The 20000-nt window shown below is 49.8% G+C and overlaps 1 protein-coding gene across 1 annotated transcript in view; it reads left to right on the top strand.

The window, feature by feature from the left end:
* Positions 1–20000, top strand: part of mgat5b (alpha-1,6-mannosylglycoprotein 6-beta-N-acetylglucosaminyltransferase B) — a gene marked incomplete at both ends in the record, with an annotated part of 141327 nt that overhangs the window by 120061 nt on the left and 1266 nt on the right. The window contains 8 exons of the mRNA XM_084441387.1: positions 4979–5134; positions 5570–5716; positions 6318–6434; positions 11973–12047; positions 12620–12721; positions 12857–12991; positions 13509–13571; positions 17500–17504. Coding sequence (XP_084297513.1) covers positions 4979–5134; positions 5570–5716; positions 6318–6434; positions 11973–12047; positions 12620–12721; positions 12857–12991; positions 13509–13571; positions 17500–17504 — 800 coding nt within the window. The remainder of the gene's footprint in view (positions 1–4978; positions 5135–5569; positions 5717–6317; positions 6435–11972; positions 12048–12619; positions 12722–12856; positions 12992–13508; positions 13572–17499; positions 17505–20000) is intronic.

The following is a 20000-nucleotide window of genomic DNA, read 5'->3' as shown; positions in this document are numbered from 1 at the left end:
GCTGCAGATGTGACACGGCGATATTGTTGATATTCTGTTGGTTGATTTGGCATTTTGGGGTCTCTCTCTTTCTCTCTCTCCGTCTCCTGTCTCTCTCTCCCTCTCCTCTCTCTCTCCCTTCATGTCCTTCTATCTGTGGACGGGATGATGAACAGCTCCAGGTAAGACTCCCAAAATAAAACTGCCTCTCTCTCTCTCTCTCTCTCACACACACACACACACTCATCACACCCACAGACACACACACACACACACACACACAGGTGACTGTTCCGCCGCAAATGACCACCCATCTTTACCTGGTTCTGTCAGTTCGATATGAAACACCGTCCTGATCCTCCATCTTGGCGTAATAGCGTCACGAACACAGGGGACGATAGGATAGGTGGCGGGCTAGCTCGGGTCAGACTCAGACCCCCAACCCCCACCCCCCTCCATTCTACGTCACCACCACTGCCCTAATCCTCTAATTGGCTGTGAAAACTCTCACAGGCGGACGACGCCATCGACCCACGGCAGGGCATCCAATAACGGCGTCCACGGGGCCACACAATAGAGCGGGGTGGCAGTAAGCCTCTTAACAGCGGTGGGGGTGGTCAGAGGGGGGGGGGGGGGGTTACGGACGGTTCACAGGGCAGGTTTATTGGTTGTCATTCTTTTGTGTGTGTGTGTGTGTGGGGTGGAGGGGGGGGGGGTATGGGCTTTGTTTCCTTTCCCGGGCGTTGACATTGAAAGCGTGCCCTTTTTAAGTCTGAAGCTGCACACACATACACACGCACACACACACACGTCACCCATGCATGCACTCTCTCTCTCTCTCATTCTCTTTCTCTCACACACACACACACGCATACACACACACACACACACACACACACACAAGGAAACATACAATTTATGTGGTCAATATAAACGTACCCTACCTCCCTAATCAAAATCCTGCTCCACACACCGCTGTGCTCAGTGCACAGACCAAGTCTGTCTGACCGGAGCACGGTCATGTAATCTGCTCATGTCTGAAGACTAGCTTTTATATTACCAAGCGACCTTTCCATGTGGGCTTTCACTCAATATTTCATGTGCTTTTTCATATTTGACCGCTAAATCCCTGAGGGTTTGATCAGATATAAAGAGATGGTGTTAAATCTATATGTAGCGTATATCTATCTTTTATTGAAGACCTGTGTATTAGTATTATATTTAGTTCCTTGGGAAAGGCCACAGCTAATATCTAGGGTCGTTTCACTGGTGCAGGAACCGCTCCACTCTTAGTGGTACAGGTTTTGGTAGTGATCTCCATATGTGTAAATTAGCATGCTTGTTAGGCGTGATAGTGTGTGATACAGAAACACCCTCAGTGCCGACTGAGGGCCACCACCCGGGCTGCTGTTCGGCTGCCAAAGGCGGGGAGAGCAGCCGGCGGAGCCTTGCATGGTTAAGAGCGTTCCTCCCTTCCTGCTTGCGCCAACTCAAGATCCCCAAAATCTGGAGAAGAGCCCTATTTGTCGCGATCCCTAAGCCGAACAAGCCTGAAGGGGACCCCGAGAGTTACCGCCCCATCTCTCTGTTAATGTATCCCCTTCAAGAACCTTGAGCGTCTCATCTACGCTTGCGTCAAACCAATCATCGACCCGCTGCTCCCGCAGGAGCAGGCCGGGTTCCGACACAGGAGATCGACCGTAGATCAAGTCACTTTGATGACTCAAGACATCGAGGACAGCTTCTTGGGTAAAAAGAAGACCGGAACCGTCTTTATAGACCTGACGGCTGCATACGACACCGTATGGCACCGCGGCCTCACCTGCAAGCTGCTCCGCCTGCTGCCGGACAGGCACATGGTCAGCATGATCATGGAGCTTGTCCGAAACCGCAGCTTCACGCTCACCACCGGTAGCAGACAGCGAAGCAGGTTGCGACGCATTGAGAATGGCGTCCCCCCAGTGATATGTCCTGGCCCCCCTCCTTTATAACATCTACACATACAACCTACCTCCAGAAAGTATGCCTACGCAGACGACCTTGCGCTGGTGTACTCAGCTGGAGATTGGCAGGCCGTGCTAGCGGTATACCTCCGTAAATGGAGATTGAAGCTCAGCGAGGCAAAGCAGCAACAACAACCAAGCCAAACATGAGCTCCGAGTACACATCGATGGAACACTCCTGCCATGAGGCGCCGATCTCAGCGTGACATCGGACAGGTCGCTCACTTTCCGCCAACACCTCGAGTCACTGCGCAAGAAGTTAACAGCTCGTGTGGCGTTGATGAGGCGACTGGTCCGATCAGGCAAAAACACTGCGTTCAGCAGCCCTAGCCCTGGTCTACTCAACCAGTGAATACCGTGCACTGGTTCGGTGTCACAGCGCTCACACCCGGCTCATCGACCCCGCCTATCAACGAAGCCTCAGGCATCGTGACAGGATGCCTGCGTCCCACTCCTGTGGACAACCTTCCCATCCTCGCTGGCATCCAGCCCGCTGGCCTCCCCCGCACAGGAACCACAGCACGTCTCACCTGCCGGGCCGTGGAGCCTAACCACCTGCTCCACGACAGGCTCACTGCAACAGCAGAGCCTCCCCGGCGTATCAAGTCGAGACACTCTTTTGTACCTGCCGCACGCGATCTCCTGCAGCAATGCAGAGACCTTAACATCAGCGAGGCAGGATGGGCGGACTTCACCTGGCGTGCGGAGTGAGAGGAAAACACCTCCAGAATCCGTGATTTCATCCCGGCCGCCGGTCCTTCCCCTCCCAGGATGGACTTACCCAGACTGGCGTGGGTGAGACTTAATCGTCTCTGGACCGACGTCGGACGCTTCCGCTCATCGATGCACAGATGGGGCTTGGCATCCTGTGTGGCGTGTGAGTGTGGCGCCGAGGAGCAAACCGCAGACCACGTCATCCAGGACTGTCCGATATAACGGACACCCAATGGGATGCATGGCCTGACGGTTGTGGATGATGAAACTGTGACATGGCTCCTGTGTGCCCGGATATATAGCCTGGGTGACCCCTGAGGACACAACAACGAAACACACATGAAGAAAGAAGGAACCTTCAGTTCTTCTAAAGCTTGTACCACGCCACACACCACACACACACACACACACACACACACACAAACACGCACACAAACACACACACAAACACACACACGCTCGCACACACACACACACAGTTTAGCCAACGCAGCCTCTTATCATTGCATCACGCAATCATGTGCACACACACACATGCACTGTACACGTGCACACACACTGTACACACACACACACACACACACACGTCTGGCTCTCAGGCACACGTTTTCACTCTCCTCTCTCCCTCCTCCTCCTCCTCCTCCCTGCTCGTTCCCTCTGTTCTCGGGAAGACATTTTCCAGCACTCTGCACCTGTCCCTCATTCACAATCAAATGCTCTCTCTCTCTCATAGGCGATTTTACCCTCTGAGAGTAGGGGGGGCAACATTTTGACGTGAGAAAAAAAAACAAACTGTTCTGCCGTCTCGTCCCATCTATTTACAAAGAATACCAGTTGGGAACAGTATGCTAATAAGAAATCCGTATGACAATTCAATATGTACAACGCATCAAACTTCATCTAGACACCACGAGCATGTCAATATGACTTTATGACCGAGCACTAGGCCATACCCAACATCACAATATCAAACTGCAACTGTCTGCTGGTGCTAGCTTCCTCGCCGATGGTGATGTTGCTAGTGCTAGTGCTAGCTTCGATAGCCTCTGGAGCACTTCTGCATTCGATTGCACCTGCTGCGCTGTCATTTCGAGTGGTAGCTTCTTCATTAGCATTGCCAGATTTTATTTAATTTTATGAAGAAGTGGTAAATTGTTTTTATAGCTCTTTTTTCCATTATGAGCAGGTTGGCTAGTTGTAGCTTGTTGAGCACTGAGCAGTACAGTCAGATCTAATTTTTTTCCACGGACGAGTTGTGCCATTAGTGGATTATGAATATATATATATTTTTAAAGGTAGCCTAGTTTAAGTAATAAATACACTTATCAAAATTAATGATGATCTAACACAAACTGGTACAAACCACAATTATGTATTTAATAATTGTGTTAATTAGTAAAAAAAAAAAAAAAAGTTTTTTTTTTTTTTTTTAAGAATCTGAGCAGAGTTGGGCTGTCCAATCAGGGGGGGCACTTGCCCCCCCTATAAAATCGCCAATGCTCTCTCTCATCGACCCTGTTTACACCTTGCATTAAAATGCGGTTTTGGTGATCAGATTGCAAACTGATAGTGCTAAACCACATGAAAGTACAGGTGTAAATGGGCCCAAAACGTTTTGAGGACGGATTGAGATCCGATCGGCCAAACCACCTCCGGAGGAGGTCAGGGACGCATTTCGACCACATTTAATAAAAGTGTAAATGGAAATGCGTTTTTAATCCACATATCAACAACGTGGGCGGAAATACGTTGGAACGTGCCGGTTCCAGACCAGCGAGGAGCAGGCTTCCATGGCAGCTAGCAAGAAAGCATTAAAATGGATCCTGGTCAAGGTTGGAGTCCAGACGAGACAAAAGTGTCTACTCTCAATTTGATCGGACGAAAATATTCAAGCACAAACAGGATGTGATGTTCGATTGTCAGCTGGACAGAGTCGATCGGATCTCAAACGGATCGGGTTGAAGATTCGCATATTAATGCCAGGTGTAAATGTAATCAGGCTAAATCATTATCTAGATACAATGTGAGATGCATTTTAATGCAAGGTGTAAACAGGGTCTCTCTTCCTCACTGTCTCTCTCTCTTTCTAACTGCCTCCCTCCCTTCTACCCTCCCTCTCTCTCCCCTCCTTCTCTTTCTCCTCCTCCCTCCCTCCTCCTCTCTCCCCCCTCCCTTCCCCCTCTCTCTCTCTCCCTCTTTCCCCTCCTCTCTTTCTCCCCCTCTCTCTTTATATCCCCCCCCCCCTTCTCTCTCGCCCCTCATCCCCCCCCCCTTCCTAGCAGGGTAAGGAGGGCTTCCTGCAGATCCTCCACAGGTACATGGAGGTTCACGGCACGGTGTACTACGAGACCCAGCGCCCCCCGGAGGTCCCTGCCTTCGTCAAGAACCACGGCCTGCTGCCCCAGCATGAGCTGCAGACGCTGCTGCGCAAGGCCAAGGTAGTGCGCACACGCACGCACGCACACACACACACACACATTCATACATACATATACATATGCAGTACACACACATATACACATAAATACACACACACATAGCATCACACTAAGAAGAAAACACACATTACAGATTATCTGCATTTTATCTTATTACAATTAACTGACAAAACTGTCAACTAGACAACTGTCAACTCTCACCCTGGCGTTCTCCTCATCTCTCTGTTCTCCTCACCCTGGCGTTCTCCTCATCTCTCTGTTCTCCTTACCCTGGCGTTCTCCTCATCTCTCTGTTCTCCTCACCCTGGCGTTCTCCTCATCTCTCTGTTCTCCTCACCCTGGCGTTCTCCTCATCTCTCTGTTCTCCTCACCCTGGCGTTCTCCTCATCTCTCTGTTCTCCTCACCCTGGCGTTCTCCTCATCTCTCCCTCACAGCTCTTCATCGGGTTTGGCTTCCCCTACGAAGGGCCCGCCCCTCTGGAGGCCATAGCCAACGGGTGCGTCTTCCTGCAGCCCAAGTTCCGCCCACCCCACAGCTCGCTCAATCACGAGTTCTTCAGAGGCAAGCCCACGTCCCGGGAGGTGAGCTCCCATTGGTTCACAGCACTAGAGGAGGAGGACACTAGAGGAGGAGTACTAGAGGAGAAATACTAGAGGAGAGATACTACAGGAGGAGCACTAGAGGAGGAATAATAGAGGAGGAGTACTAGAGGAGGAGCACTAGAGGAGGAGTACACTAGAAGAGGAGCACTACAGGAGGAGCACTAGAGGATGAGTACTACAGGAGGAGTGCTAGAGGAGGAGTACACTAGAGGAGGAGCACTAGAGGAGGAGTACTAGAGAAGGAGTACTCTAGAGGAGGAGCACTAGAGGAGGAGTACTAGAGAAGGAGTACCCTAGAGGAGGAGTACAGTAGAGGAGGAGTACACTAGAGGAGGAGCACTAGAGGAGGAGTACTAGAGGAGGAGTACACTAGAGGAGGAGTTCACAAGAGGAGGAGTACTAGAGGAGGAGTACTAGAGGAGGAGCACTAGAGGAGGAGCACGAGAGGAGGAGTACTAGAGGAGGAGCACTAGCTCGGTCAAGACTTATTTTGCCTTTCTTATTTTGCTTTCAACGACCTCCATAACCCCCCACACACACACACACACACCCCTTCCCCCTGTGCTACATGGCTCCACAGGTGTCGTCCCAGCACCCGTACGCGGAGCAGTACATCGGCCCGCCGCACGTCATCACGGTGGACTACAACGACTCCCTGGAATTCGACTCCGCCATCCGGGAGATCATGAGGACCAAGGTACGGAACGCCATGTCGGTTCCTGTGGGCATTCAGTGTTGATGAGCTGTACATTACATTACAGTCATTTAGCTGATGCTTTTATCCAAAGTGACTTACAAGTATTGCATTTAACGTAGTCAGTGTGCTACTACTCGCCAGAATTCACAAGTGCATCTCCTTTCTAAACAAGTGACTAAGCTTAATCTAGTGTCTAAGGGTGTGTGTCCACCGGCAAGCTGTATTTTAAAGCCCTAAAGTAGACACTGTTTTCTCGTTGCTTACAATGGGTAATGAGCTCTAGGGTGCTACAAAGACAAGAGATGTGTTCCAATCGCTTTTTAGCGCTATAACTCTGGGCTTTTTTTTTTGCGGTTGAAAAAAGTTGAACTTTTTGGGCTAGAGCGTAGGCTGTAAAAGACTGTTCTGACGACGTCACCGGTTGGTTTTTGGCAAGACCCCAGAGACAGTGAACCACTAGCTAACATTAGCTATCTCTCTTAACAAGGCTAGTTAATCTGCAGTCTGCAAAAACATGACACTCGTTGCTAACGTAGGTGTAAAACATCGGTACCCTAGCCAGCTCTAAACCCCAGCTCTAGTGGGCTCTAAGAAGCTGTTAGCTTGGCAGCTGTACAGCTCGCCGGTGGACACACACCCTGAGGGGCGAATTCACTAAAGCAAATTGCGCCCGCTAATTGCACCATTATATTGCGCGTCAGTTGCGCCCGCTATGTGCTCCGTTTTAAAAACCTATTCACTAAAGACATTGCGCTAATAATATCCCAGCGCAAACACGCCCATTCCGCCGGTGTTTGCGGCTGAGTGCAATTTGCTGCTGATATAGGAAATGACTATAAATACTGCGCATGCAGCGCAAACAACTCGTATGCATATCATTGGACGATGGCAGACAGAAAGAGAAAAATACGATTTTCAGACAGCGAACTTGAAGTCCTCACGGACGAGGTTCAAAAGCATGTCTCACAGCTTTCCACCAAAAATATGACGGCTACAGCCAAAAATCAGATTTGGGGTTTAATTTCACAAGCAGTCAGTGCCATTTGTGTGTGTAAACGCGGAAGACTGCAAACGGAGGTGGAATTATTTGAAAAGACGAACAAAGGAAAAATTGTCATTTTCTGTTATGCAAGTTGCAGCACGATGATCTGGCATACTTTTGGGGGAGTGTATAACATTGCCCCACCGGTACGATCTAGGCATCTAAACGGCTTTTCAGGATTCCAAATGTGCACTCAATCACACCGCGCGTCCTGATGTGAGCCCGGTTGTACGCCGCCTCTCCAACGTTGGAAGGATTACGCACGGGAGTCATCATCCATGGCTGAAGATGATACCTGCCGTCAGCTATGATACAAAAGCAAAATATTTTCAAGACCATTCAAATAAACAAAATATTGTGTAGGCTATGTTTTTATTTATTTATACCTATATCGGCCCCCAGCCGTTCAATGAACAGCTATAGGGAATGCGCAGTTTCGCGTATAGACTATTATTCGCACAGTTTCGTGCTATGTAGGCTATTATAAATGAGTATTATTCATTGGGGGAGCTTGGACTCGCTGGGGACTGGTGGAGAGACGCATAGTCAACTGAGCCTCCCCAGACGCGACTTCATCCTCCAGTTGGCTGAAGAGCTGCGCGCTCTGGTGTCCAAACATGTACCGCTGTGGTTCTAGTGTTAAATCAAAAAGTGACCTTCTTCTAAATATTCTCTCACGAACAACATGCCTGGCATTGCGATGCCGAATTCGCCTCGCAACAATCACTGCTGCCATGATCAGTGGAAAGGCTGCCGCGACACACCCCTTGCGCTTAAATACCACCACGTTTCTGAAAACGGTATTAATTTCACTTTAACTGCGTGAGGCAATTAGCGCCGATCTTTGTGAATTGGGCGGGTTTTGCAATAATGTTCATTTGCATAGAAAGGGGAACATTCTCCGCCCATATTACCTAATTTAAATATGAGCTAATAACACCGGCGCAGAGAAACGCAATGACGAACGCAACGCAGTTAACACCGTATTTCACCCTTTGCGAGGGCTTTGTGAATAGCAAACATAATTTTTGACTTATTTGCACAGGCTTTGCGTCAGGAAAAGCTGCGCAATCCTTTAGTGAATTCGCCCCTAAGTGTATATAATAGAAATCGTGTACGTTTATATAATAGGCCCAACCGGCGCCCCAGTGCAGACGGGTGAAGTATGGAGTCCAAGGGGGGGGGGGGGGGCGGAGTGTGAGAGGGAGCTGGGGGGGGGGGGGGGGCGTAAGGGGGGGGGGGGGGGGGGTGAGAGGGAGCTGGGGGGGAGTGAGTGGCAGTGCAGTCGTTAGCCGGGAATGAGGACTAATGTGGACTGGCAGTGAGCTGATCTGTAGACTGCTGGGACTGGAGGAGAGGTTAGGAGAGGTCAGAAGGGAAGATTAAAAGCTCCCCCTGTAAGACTCCCCCAGTCAACTGCCGGGGTGCATACGTGCGTGTGTGTGTTTGAGAAAGAGAGAAAGAGGGAGTGTGTGTATGTGTGTGTGCGAGCGTGTGTGTGTGTGTGTGTGTGTGTGTGTGCGCGTGTGCATGTGTGCGTGTATGTGTGTGAGACACTGTGTGTGTGTGTGTGTGTGTGTGAGACACTGTGTGTGCGTGTGTGTGTGTGTGTGTGTGTGTGAGACACTGTGTGTGAGACACTGTGTGTGTGTGTGTGTGTGTGTGTGTGTGTGTGTGTGTGTGTGTGTGTGTGTGTGTGTGTGTGTGAGACACTGTGTGTGTGTGTGTGTGTGTGAGACACTGTGTGTGCGTGTGTGTGTGTGTGTGAGACACTGTGTGTGTGTGTGTGTGTGTGTGTGTGTGTGTGTGTGTGTGTGCGTCTCATCTCCCTCCTGCCAAAGCTTCTGTCTAGCTCTCTGTCTTGTCTGACGTGTCATAGTTGGGCACCTCAGCGCTTAGTCTCTGTCTGCACTGTCACTCCACTGAGAGAGGCTGACATACAACCTCACCCCTCACTGGAGACAGACACACACACACACACACATAAACACACACACACGCACACACACACACACACACACACACACATACGCACACACGCATGCACACACACGCACGCACACGCATACTCTTTCACACACACACACCATATCTCTCTCTTCTCTCTCTCACACACAGTATCACACACTCAGTCTCACACACACGCCTATAAGTAATTAGAACAATCTTAATATTGTACATCGCGAATCATATAAAGACACGCACACTCAGAATGTCTTTCTAATGCACACATGCATATGCACAGCACATGCAGCAAGGTATACCTACCAACACACACGTACACACACACACACACGCTCACACACACCATGCGTGCTCTCTGTGGCGCCTGCCATGGCTCTCGGTTCAGGGGAGCAGCAGCAGCTCGCCCGGGCAGAGAGGAGCAATCTCTGGCTGGCTCACACCTCCTCACATCCCGATCAATCCCTCACTCCATCTCTCCTCTCCTCCCCACCCTCCTCCAATTCCTCCCCCTGTCTCCCTCTCCCTCTCTCTCTCTGCTCTAGCCTCTTACCTCCCTCTGCCGAGGGTCACCTGGAGCGGACCGCACCTCCCTCCCAATCTCGACCCGATCTCGCTACACTCCCCGCTGTTCTCTCTTAAAATTGTAGAACTTGTCTGACGGTTCGTTCCCTCAAGGGGCGCACTTAGAGACGTCTCTAGAGGTCTCTTGAGATGTACAGTCGTACACTAAGCTAAAAACCTACCTTTTTTAAAAAAGGCCTTTGACTGTTAAAATGGTGTTCTTTTTGTTCAGTTGTGTTTTGTTATGCTATCATTTTAAACCTGTAGCACTTTGAGATTTTTAAATATAAAGTGTTACAAATAAAATGCATTATTATGATTATTATGATATTTATTATGATTATTATTATTATTATTATTATTATTATTATTATTATTATAAGCTCATTCTCCATCAGCACTGAGATACATGCGGCTTTTCGTCATAATTCCCAAAATGTGTGTGTCGCTGGTTTGTGTGCACAATGGGGACCGTTTCCCATGTTGATCTGTGGCTGTGGTTTTCTATTAAGAAGGGAAGTCGCCTGTCATTTAGAACAGAGAGGTCTGTCTGGCCCATTAGTCATGTGCTCTGCTGTAAAATACAGTCGATTACAGACACAAGTCGAGCCAATGTTGTTTGTGTACATTGCGTTTCCTGTGATCCCCATTTGTTTAGTGTCGGTATTGATTCGTTACTCAGTCGTAATAAGGAATGATAAATGATCAATAATTCCCGTCCACAGAGACACACAGATGCTCAGGAAATCCGACGGCAGTGCATGTTCCACTCCAGCCACTTCTTTCCTTGTGTGTTTTCTATTAGCCAGTTAAACCCAGAGAAACAGTTCAGAATCGGAAATCAGAAACCAGAATTCTGTCCGTGGGTTCTGTTGTGCGGTACGACTGGGGGGGAACCAAGAAGGCGGCAGAGGACAGGTAGGAGCCGTTAGCCCGAGGGCGTAGTTTATTTGCGGCAGGGGAAAAGGGGTATGCGGGAGAGTGTGTGGTGCAATGGTAGGCTTGAATATGGGGTGTGTGTCTAACTATGTGTGGGGCGTGTAGGCTATGTGTTTCCTAACTAAGTGCAAAAGGAGATGGCAGGCAGGTGTTCTTAGATTTGCGTGCACCGAAAACAAAGTCCAAAATCCAAGGTCCAAAAAGGGAGTCCGAGAGGGGAGGCGAGGGTTGCACCGGGAAGTCAGTCCGTGGGATCCAGGGGCAAGGGGGGGGGGCTCAGGGGTTCCTGGGACGGAAGGGGCCGTGGAGACGCGGGAGAGGCAGGGATCCAGGGAGACACGAGGAGCGGGGGCCGTGGAGACGCGGGAGAGGTTCCGTGGGAGACTAGGAGTAAAAACCAAAAAGACAGACGGGGTAAGACGAGGCTCAGGGGATTCTTCAAGATACAAAAAGGCGTTGAAACAGAGCTTGTACCGGGTACAGTTGGCTACGTTCTGGCGACGAGCAGCCAGTCTGGCAGGGTCTTATAGCCGGGTGCTAATCAGCATCAGGTGCGCTGATTGCAGATGGGGACCGGCTGCGTCGTCGCCTAGCCAACGCTCTCAGAGAGCGTGCAGAGGTGGAGGGCTGAACAGGTGCTGTTCAGGGCTGATGAGGCTGCGTGGGTGAGGCAGGCTGGGGACCCACAACAGGTTCAGGCGTGTCTCTCGTCCGAGCCAAGCGAGGGTGAACTGTCGTTGCCGATTGGGATCTGGCGATCAGCAGCCTCCGCTGAGTGCTAATGAAATCAGCTGATTTTCATCGAGTCAGCGCAGAGCAATTAAGCCACCGCAGCCGGACAATGTCCATATTCATCTGCCGTGATTAAAGGGCACTAATGTGTCTATTGATTGTAATTAGCGTGGAGAATGCGGAAAACGGAAAACTAGCATCCAAACTGGAGGAATAGAGAAATAAAGTAAACAGTGTTTACCTAGCAATTCCCTCATGTGTGTGTGTGTGTGTGTGTGTGTGTGTGTGTGTGTTTGCAGGTCGAGCCGTACCTACCCTATGAGTATACGTGTGAGGGAATGCTGGAGAGGGTACACGCCTACATTCAGCATCAGGTAAGCACAATACACACACACACACACTCAAACACGCACACACACTCAAACATGCACATACACTCAAACACGCACACGCACACTCGAACACGCACACTCAAACACACACACACACACACACAAACATGCACACGCACACTCACTTAAACAGACACTCAAACACATAGATACTCAAAAACACACACACACACACACACAAACACACACACACACACACTCAAACACGTGCACACACCCACACACACTCAAACATGCCCACACACGCACTCACACTCAAACATAGACACTCAAAACACACACACACACACTCAAACACACACACACATCTCCCCCTCTCTCTTTCTCTCTCTCTCACACACACACATACCTCTCTCTTTCTCTCTCTCACACACACACATACCTCTCTCTCTCTCTTTCTCTCTCTCACACACACACACACACACATACCTCTCTCTCTCTCTCTCGCTGTATGGGATGGAATGATCCCTGGGACGAGGGTCTGTGGCCCAGCGGTGGAGGGAGGTCAAGAACGTGCTCATGAGCTGAACCAGTTCTTCAATCGGTTTGTCCAGGCTATCACACCCTCCCCACACACCCACCCCTGGGAGTTCAAAGGGCAGCCCAACGCCCCCCGCCGCCCCCACCCCCACACACCTCCAGCCCCCACCAGCCAGGTAATGGGAGAACTTAGAAAGCTTCGAATCAGCAAGGCACCAGGCCCAGACAACATCAGCCCCAGGGTGCTTAAGGAATAATGCGGTACAGCTGGTGTGTTCCAAAACCTCTTCAACCTCTCCCTGAGGCTGAAGAAGGCGCCACAGCTGTGGAAGACCTCCTGCATCGTTCCAGTGCCCAAAAAAGCACATCCCAGCGTCCTCAATGACTACAGGCCAGTGGCACTGACGTCTCATGTCATGAAGGCCTTCAAGAGACTGGTTCTGCTGGTTCTACTCCCTGGACCCCCTGCAGCTGGCGCACCTGGCCCCAATCAGCGTGGATGACGTCATGATCTACCTGCTCCACTGAGCCTCCTCACACCTGGAGGGGCCAGGAAGCCATAGATGGCCTTTGCTGTATTTATGTGTGTGTGTGTGTGTGTAAATGTTTTTCTATGTTCTGCGAAGCACTTTGTAAAACTCTTGTTTGAAAAAATGCTATACAAATAAAGTTTATTATTATTATTATTATTGTTATTATTATTATTATTATTATTATTATTATTATTATTATTATTATTATTATTATTATTATTATTATTATTATTATTATTATTATTATCCTGCCCCTCCGATTAGCAGAAAAGCTCCCAGCCATGCAGGTAGACTGTGACATGGTGGCCTGGATTACAGACAGAGTGTGTCTGACTGCAGGACTGCCTGTCCGATGTGATGACAAGCAGCGTGGGCGCCCCACAAGGAAAAGTCCTGTCACTTCTCCTGTTCACCCTCTATACCTCTTCAGCCACAACTCTGCCACAACTCTGGAGCGTGCCAGATCCAGAAACTCTCGGACGACTCCTCTACCGTGGGCTGCATCAGGGGAGCATGGACCATGAGTCCAGGGGCCTCATTTATCATTGAGGTACGCCTTCTTTTACACGGTCTTTTTCGCGAGTTCAGGCGTACGCCATTTGCCCCCCCCACATTGCGATTTATCAAGCCGTAAGGGCGAAAATTTAGTCGCCTTTCTCCGCGCTTTTGTAGGACACCTCTCCAGTTGGCGTACCGATTTACACGGTGTTCTACGCCCTTCTTGAACACAGGGGGAACTGGCGACGCAGGTGGTGCGTCGGTGAATTACTATGTTTGACGGAGAGAATAAGAGCGACAGTTCATGAACGCACAATCATGTAGGCTAATAGCCCAATTCAGCACCAATATATATCGCAATGCTAGATTAGACGTGTCCTCTAACCGGCTCATTCATGGTCCGATATGGATTTGTTCCCCAAACGGAACCTATGCGCTGTCCCAAACCTTTCCGCGCTATATGTCACACACCTAATGCAGGCACTCCATCAAACGGCAATAATTGACCAATTAGATTGTCATTAATATGTGATCATGTGGACCTGTTTGCTGTTTGGTAAGCATATAAATGACAGTCCTCCTGTGCGTAATGCGAGCCTAAATGAATCCGGCGCTACTCGGCCTACTGGCCGAGATAGAACTCCAAAGAGGTGACGGCGATGGCGACTGCACCCACATATTCATAAGGGCACCATCAGTGAATGAATACGTCTATGTGAATCGCAAAAATGTGCACACTATAAATACCCAAATCATATGTGACGCCGACATGCTCATCACAAGTGTAGTGGCACGGTGGCCTGGCTCCACGCATGACTCATTCATCCTGGCGCACAGCAGGGTAGGGGCTAGACTGGAGGCAGGCGCTGCGCGTGACGGCTGGCTTGGTGTGTGCATAGCCAAGATACATATTCTTTGTCTTTTTTACTTTAATCTTTATTAGCATTTTCCATCCATACAACGACAATACCATAAAACATAAAAACTTACAATAACAGCTAATGGGTACTTCCATCCATGCAGCTTTTTTTTCTTACTCAAATATGACTATTTTAATACTAGTGGTATCATCACACTTCCTTCTATAATCCATCCATTTTTCCCATCTCCCTTCAAACTTTCCTTCCTGCATCCTCAATGCATAAATAAATCTCATAAATCTCCTCCACAACACCCACCACTGCTCCTTGGTTGGGGGTTCCACCTTATACCAAGCCCTCATTATTGTCTTTTTACTAGCAACCAATAGTACTTTCACTAGGTATCTGTCCCCTCCTTGTACATCATTCTGTTATGTTTGCCAAGATGTATATTCAAAGCTGATAAGAATGAGAACCAGTCAAGACCCCACCACAAAATGAGGACCCAAGCCCTCAGCCCCCTCCCCGTCATGAGGTTTACCAGCGGGGCCAAAGGGCCCACACTGAGGTCATGCGCCAGCTATGAAGACACAAACAAGTAAGGTTCACATTTCTACCATTTTATTGTCTGTTGGTGGGTGACTGTGTGAGGTGTGTGAGTGCGTTTGTCAGTGAATGTGTGAGGTCCGTGAGTGTGGTAGTGAGTGACAGTGTGAGGTCCGTGACAGCATGTGTGAGGGAATGAAGTGCAGTGAGGATGTCCTGTTGGCTCTGGTGGTGTAGTGTGGTGACCTCCACCAACTGCTGAACAACTGCCCCACAACTGCCCCAATCCCTTCTGCCATTTCCCTCTGGGCCTCTAGGGTCATGAGCCTCCAGCACAGCATCTGATAGGAAGCCCAGCCCTCAGGGAACCTTGAGGCAGGGACGCTGGCAGCCGGAGGTGGAGGCGTGGGCGGTGGAGACGGAGACGGAGGCGCTGGAGATGGCACTGGAGGTGGAGGCCGGTGCGCTGGAGGTGGAGGCACTGGAGGTCGTGGCGCTGGATGTAGAGGCTGCAACCGGCGGGGGCACGACCGTCAGGTCAAGGACCACTGCAGACTCCCCCTCCTCTGAGTCCCACCCCACGTCAGAGTCTGGAGAAACAATTTCAGTCATTTTCTTTGAGTTTGTCTGTTAACTTGATTATGCATTAAACATTTCATTGTGTAGCCATATTCAATTGATATGTTTTTCTGTTGGCAGCCAAATAAATGCTTAAGTGTGATTTACCGGGTGATTTAGATGAGAGTCTACATTTCCCAGAGGGGAAAATGTTTCATGTGGTCTAACATTATGAAGTGGTCATCTGTGTTATCGTTCCCTGTTTTTGGTCCTAAATCAATCATAGCCTACCACAGAATGTGTGGAATGTTTGCTTTCCTCACACATAATACAGCATGTCCGTGTAGCCTACGCCACATACAGGATGCACGAACATACAGTAGGCTACCTAAACTAGGAGCAATCAGACAAATGTAGGCTCGTACAAATAGCTTACCTTCCGAAGATGATTTTCTTTCCTCGCGTGGACCTCACCAACAAGCACATGCACCTCCGTCTCCGAAAAGTTTCTCTTCTTTCCGCGTTTATCTGTCCCTATGCTCCACGCTATATTATGTCGGTTCCTTCCGGGGTATCCCCGACACGCTGTCATAGTTTTGACCATATATGGTTGGATTTGGGCGTGGAGAGGGCGGAACACGGGGCGCGTGCGCGTACGCTCTATTCTCCGCCCGTCTCGGATTTCTCGTGCAGAAAAGGGCATACGACCTTTTTGATAGATCCGAAAAGCGTGTAAATATTCTCGTCGTACGCTACATTGTGCATTTTCCGCGTTTTCGTCGTACGCCCTCTTTTACACCAGAATTTACACGCTCTTTGATAAATGAGGCCCCAGGCCTCTTCTCCTGTGATGATCAACACTTTGAAAACACTTCTTCCAAACAGGAACAGCTCAGCGTCGACCTATCGGCCCTTTGAAAATTGAGCTCCAGCCTGTGGATTACTTTCCCTCCTGCGATTCACTTTTTGTCTTCTTCTGTGACAACGGGGGACTTTTTGGACCCCCCCCCCCCCCCCAGAGAGTTGTCTTGTATTGAGCACTTGTTTATTAATTCTCACTTGAGTTTGTTTGGATAGTGTTGTTTTTTGTTTATTTTGCAGGCTTTAACAGGGCTATTGTGATTCGCTTAATCGATTGGTTTACTTGCACACACTCATTTGTTCATGATGAAATCGGAGGCCATAACAAATACCTGAGAACGTGAGCTGCATCTGGATAAAGAGTCTCAAAATCTCCCTCACATCCAGGGGATCTATATTCATATTTATAGCGTGTATCGTACATAATCCATCCATGTCTGTACCTTTATTTAGATAGTTTTGTGTGATTTCTAAACTGTGCACAGACAGATATACGGTTTGTACAAATAGTCATGTGTTTATTATGTACGCTATAGCTATGAATACTCCCAGGGAAGGATATACGCTCATCTGTCATATGCATTATACATATATGATGATATTATATACAGTTCACTACATATACTGACTATATGTACACTAGTTGTAGTGACACTATATACACTAGCTAGTGACACTATATACACTACCTAGTGACACTATATACACTAGCTAGTGACACTATTTACTCTAGCTAGTGACACTATATACACTACTTAGTAACACTATATACACTACCTAGTGACACTATATACACTACTTAGTGACACTATATACTCTACCTAGTGACACTATATACACTACTTAGTGACACTATATACTCTACCTAGTGACACTATATACTCTACCTAGTGACACTATATACACTACCTAGTGACACTAAATACACTACTTAGTGACACTATATACACTACCTAGTGACACTATATACATTACCTAGTGACACTATATACTCTAGCTAGTGACACTATATACTCTAGCTAGTGTCATTCGGGTGGCGTATGGCCCGGGGGGAGGAGCTCTTCCTGAGTGTCTCTGTGCTCGCCATGTGGGCGATAGCCGAGGTCAGCTCTAGGGGGAGAAAGTGAAGCCCACATTTTATCGCAAGGAATTCCCAGAATTCCGAGCTGGGCGAGCAGACGCATTGCAGGGCCGTGATGTTTATGCCGTTACACCCCCCCCCCTCCCCTCCTCGTTCACCATAGTTCTTGGATTCCTCCAGCGTTCGGTCAGAGCGGTGTGCTGATGAGTGTCCGGCCGTCCGACGGGTTTGACGGCCCGGTCTTCTCCGGAGGGACCGAGCCGCGCCTCGATCAGCGAGCCAGAGGACGTCCCGGCTCTCCGTGTCTCGGTTCGCTCGCCGTTCGCAGGCGAAGGTGGTCAGATCTCTCGTTGTTCGAGGACCGGACATGGGCAGCTACTGCGGGCTGCCCGCCAGGCTCTGTGTGCTCCAGCCCTGAGGGCATGTTTAACCTCGCTGCCTTCGCCTCAGGGTTCTCTTCCTTTAGTCTCTCGCGGTTTCTCCGCTCTTCTGAGAACCTCCGTGGGGAACGAGACGAAGGAACCCTCTGAAGGCGCAGGGCGGCGAGTCGACTTGAATCCAGCGTCTAGCATCGTCTGAGAGATGCGCGTGAATGTTCCCACCGCTGTTTGAGCAGAAATATCCAAAAAAATAAGACGTAAATATTGATTTGTATGAATGGTGCTATAGAAATAAAAGGGCATTGACAATGACGAATCAAACGAATAGCACCTTCTCACCGGAGCGGACTCGTCGGCCGTGGATTCGGTCGGCGCCATCTTGGAACTCCGCGGTGTGTATCGTCAGAGAGTAAAGTTGACCTACTGTACATGTTGTGAGAGACAGAGTAGAGTCCGCACACTGGAGCATATAGAAAAATGGAATGCTCCCGATAGTTTATTAAATATTAACGCTTCGATCTTCATCAGAATGAAGAAGGAATTTCTTTTCGCTGTACATGTTGTGCCAGGATGGATACAGTAGTTCGGTGGAGGACCGCCTCCTCCCTGGTCTGAGTGGGCGGAGTGGTCTGATTATAGGGCGCCGAGTGCCTCCGAAGGTCGCAGCTCACCCCCCCTCCCCCACCCCCCGGTGGGTTAAATACCGGTTAACACACCATGCCTCTCCGGAGGTCGGCGTCTCCCGGGAAGTGGGCGTGGCACCCGACCATAAGATGGACTGAATCCCACCGAGGGAGGCGGAGAACCAGCGGGGGAGGACAGAAGGGTTACACAACATGGTCGGGGGGGGGTGACGTTTTTAGATTGACCTCGGAGCGCGCTGCCTTCTGATTTTGTACATCGCTGGGTGTGTTTTATGAACGGGGGGGCTGTGTCTGGGTGTGTGTGTGTGTGTGTGTGTGTGTGTGTGTGTGTGTGTGTGCGTGGGGTGGCCCGGTGGTGAGATGGAATATTTGTCCTCGCACAGCTCGCGTTTTTAGCAGCGTTGAACAGACAACAGCTGCCTCTATCAGTCTTCCTTATCTGCTCCGCCGATGTTTACATGTGCTGCCCGTGCGCTGAATCAGCTGCTAACACAGACGCCGAGGCGGACTCCTAACCTCGCCTGTTATCTGAGACAAACAATGAAAACAAAGTCAGCTGGTGAATTAAAACAGATCAAAAAAAGACACGAAAACAAATATATTTCTTCGGTTTTCTGGGAAGTGAAGTGTAGCGCGTTAGCCAACCAGGAAATACAGAGCACAGTTGATCGTCTTCTTCTTGGGGTGTTCATCACTGATTTTTCTCCTCTCTATCCCCCTCTCCTTCTCCCTCTCTCTCTCTCTCTCTCTCTCTCTCTCAATCTCTCTCTCTCTCTCCATCTCTCTCCCCCTCCCTCTCCATCTCTCTCTCCCTCTCCCCCTCCCTCTCCATACAGTATCTCTCTCTCTCTCCCTCTCCCCCTCCCTCTCCATCTGTCTCCCTCTTCATCTCTCTCTCTCTCCCCCTCTCCCTCTCCATCTCTCTCTCCCTCTCCCTCTCCCCCTCCCTCTCCATATCTCTCTCTCTTTCTCTCTCTCTCTCCATCTCTCTCCGCCTCCCTCTCCATCTCTCTCTCCCTCTCCCCCTCCCTCTCCATCTGTCTCCCTCTTCATCTCTCTCTTTCTCCCCCTCTCCCTCTCCATCTCTCTCCCTCTCCCCCTCCCTCTCCATCTGTCTCCCTCTTCATCTCTCTCTTTCTCCCCCTCTCCCTCTCCATCTCTCTCTCTCTCTCTCTCCCCCTCTCCCTCTCCATCTCTCCCCCCCTCTCTCTCTCTCTCTCCCCCTCTCCCTCTCCATCTCTCCCCCTCCCTCTCTCCCTCTCCATCTCTCTCTCTCTCCCCCTCTCCCTCTCCCTCTCCATCTTTCTCTCTCTCCCCCTCTCCATCTCTCCCCCTCCCTCTCTCCCTCTCCATCTCTCTCTCCCTTTCCCCCTCTCCCCTCCCTCTCCCCCTCCCTCTCCATATCTCTCTCTCGCTCTCTCTCCCTCTCCCTCTCCATCTCTCTCCTTCTCCATCTCTCTCTCTCTCTCCCCTCTCCCTCTCCATCTCTCTCCC

The sequence above is a fragment of the Borostomias antarcticus genome (assembly GCF_949987555.1).
Source record: "Borostomias antarcticus genome assembly, chromosome: 7".
NCBI classification, from domain to species: Eukaryota; Metazoa; Chordata; class Actinopteri; order Stomiiformes; family Stomiidae; genus Borostomias; species Borostomias antarcticus.
This window is presented reverse-complemented; position numbering and strand designations above follow the sequence as displayed.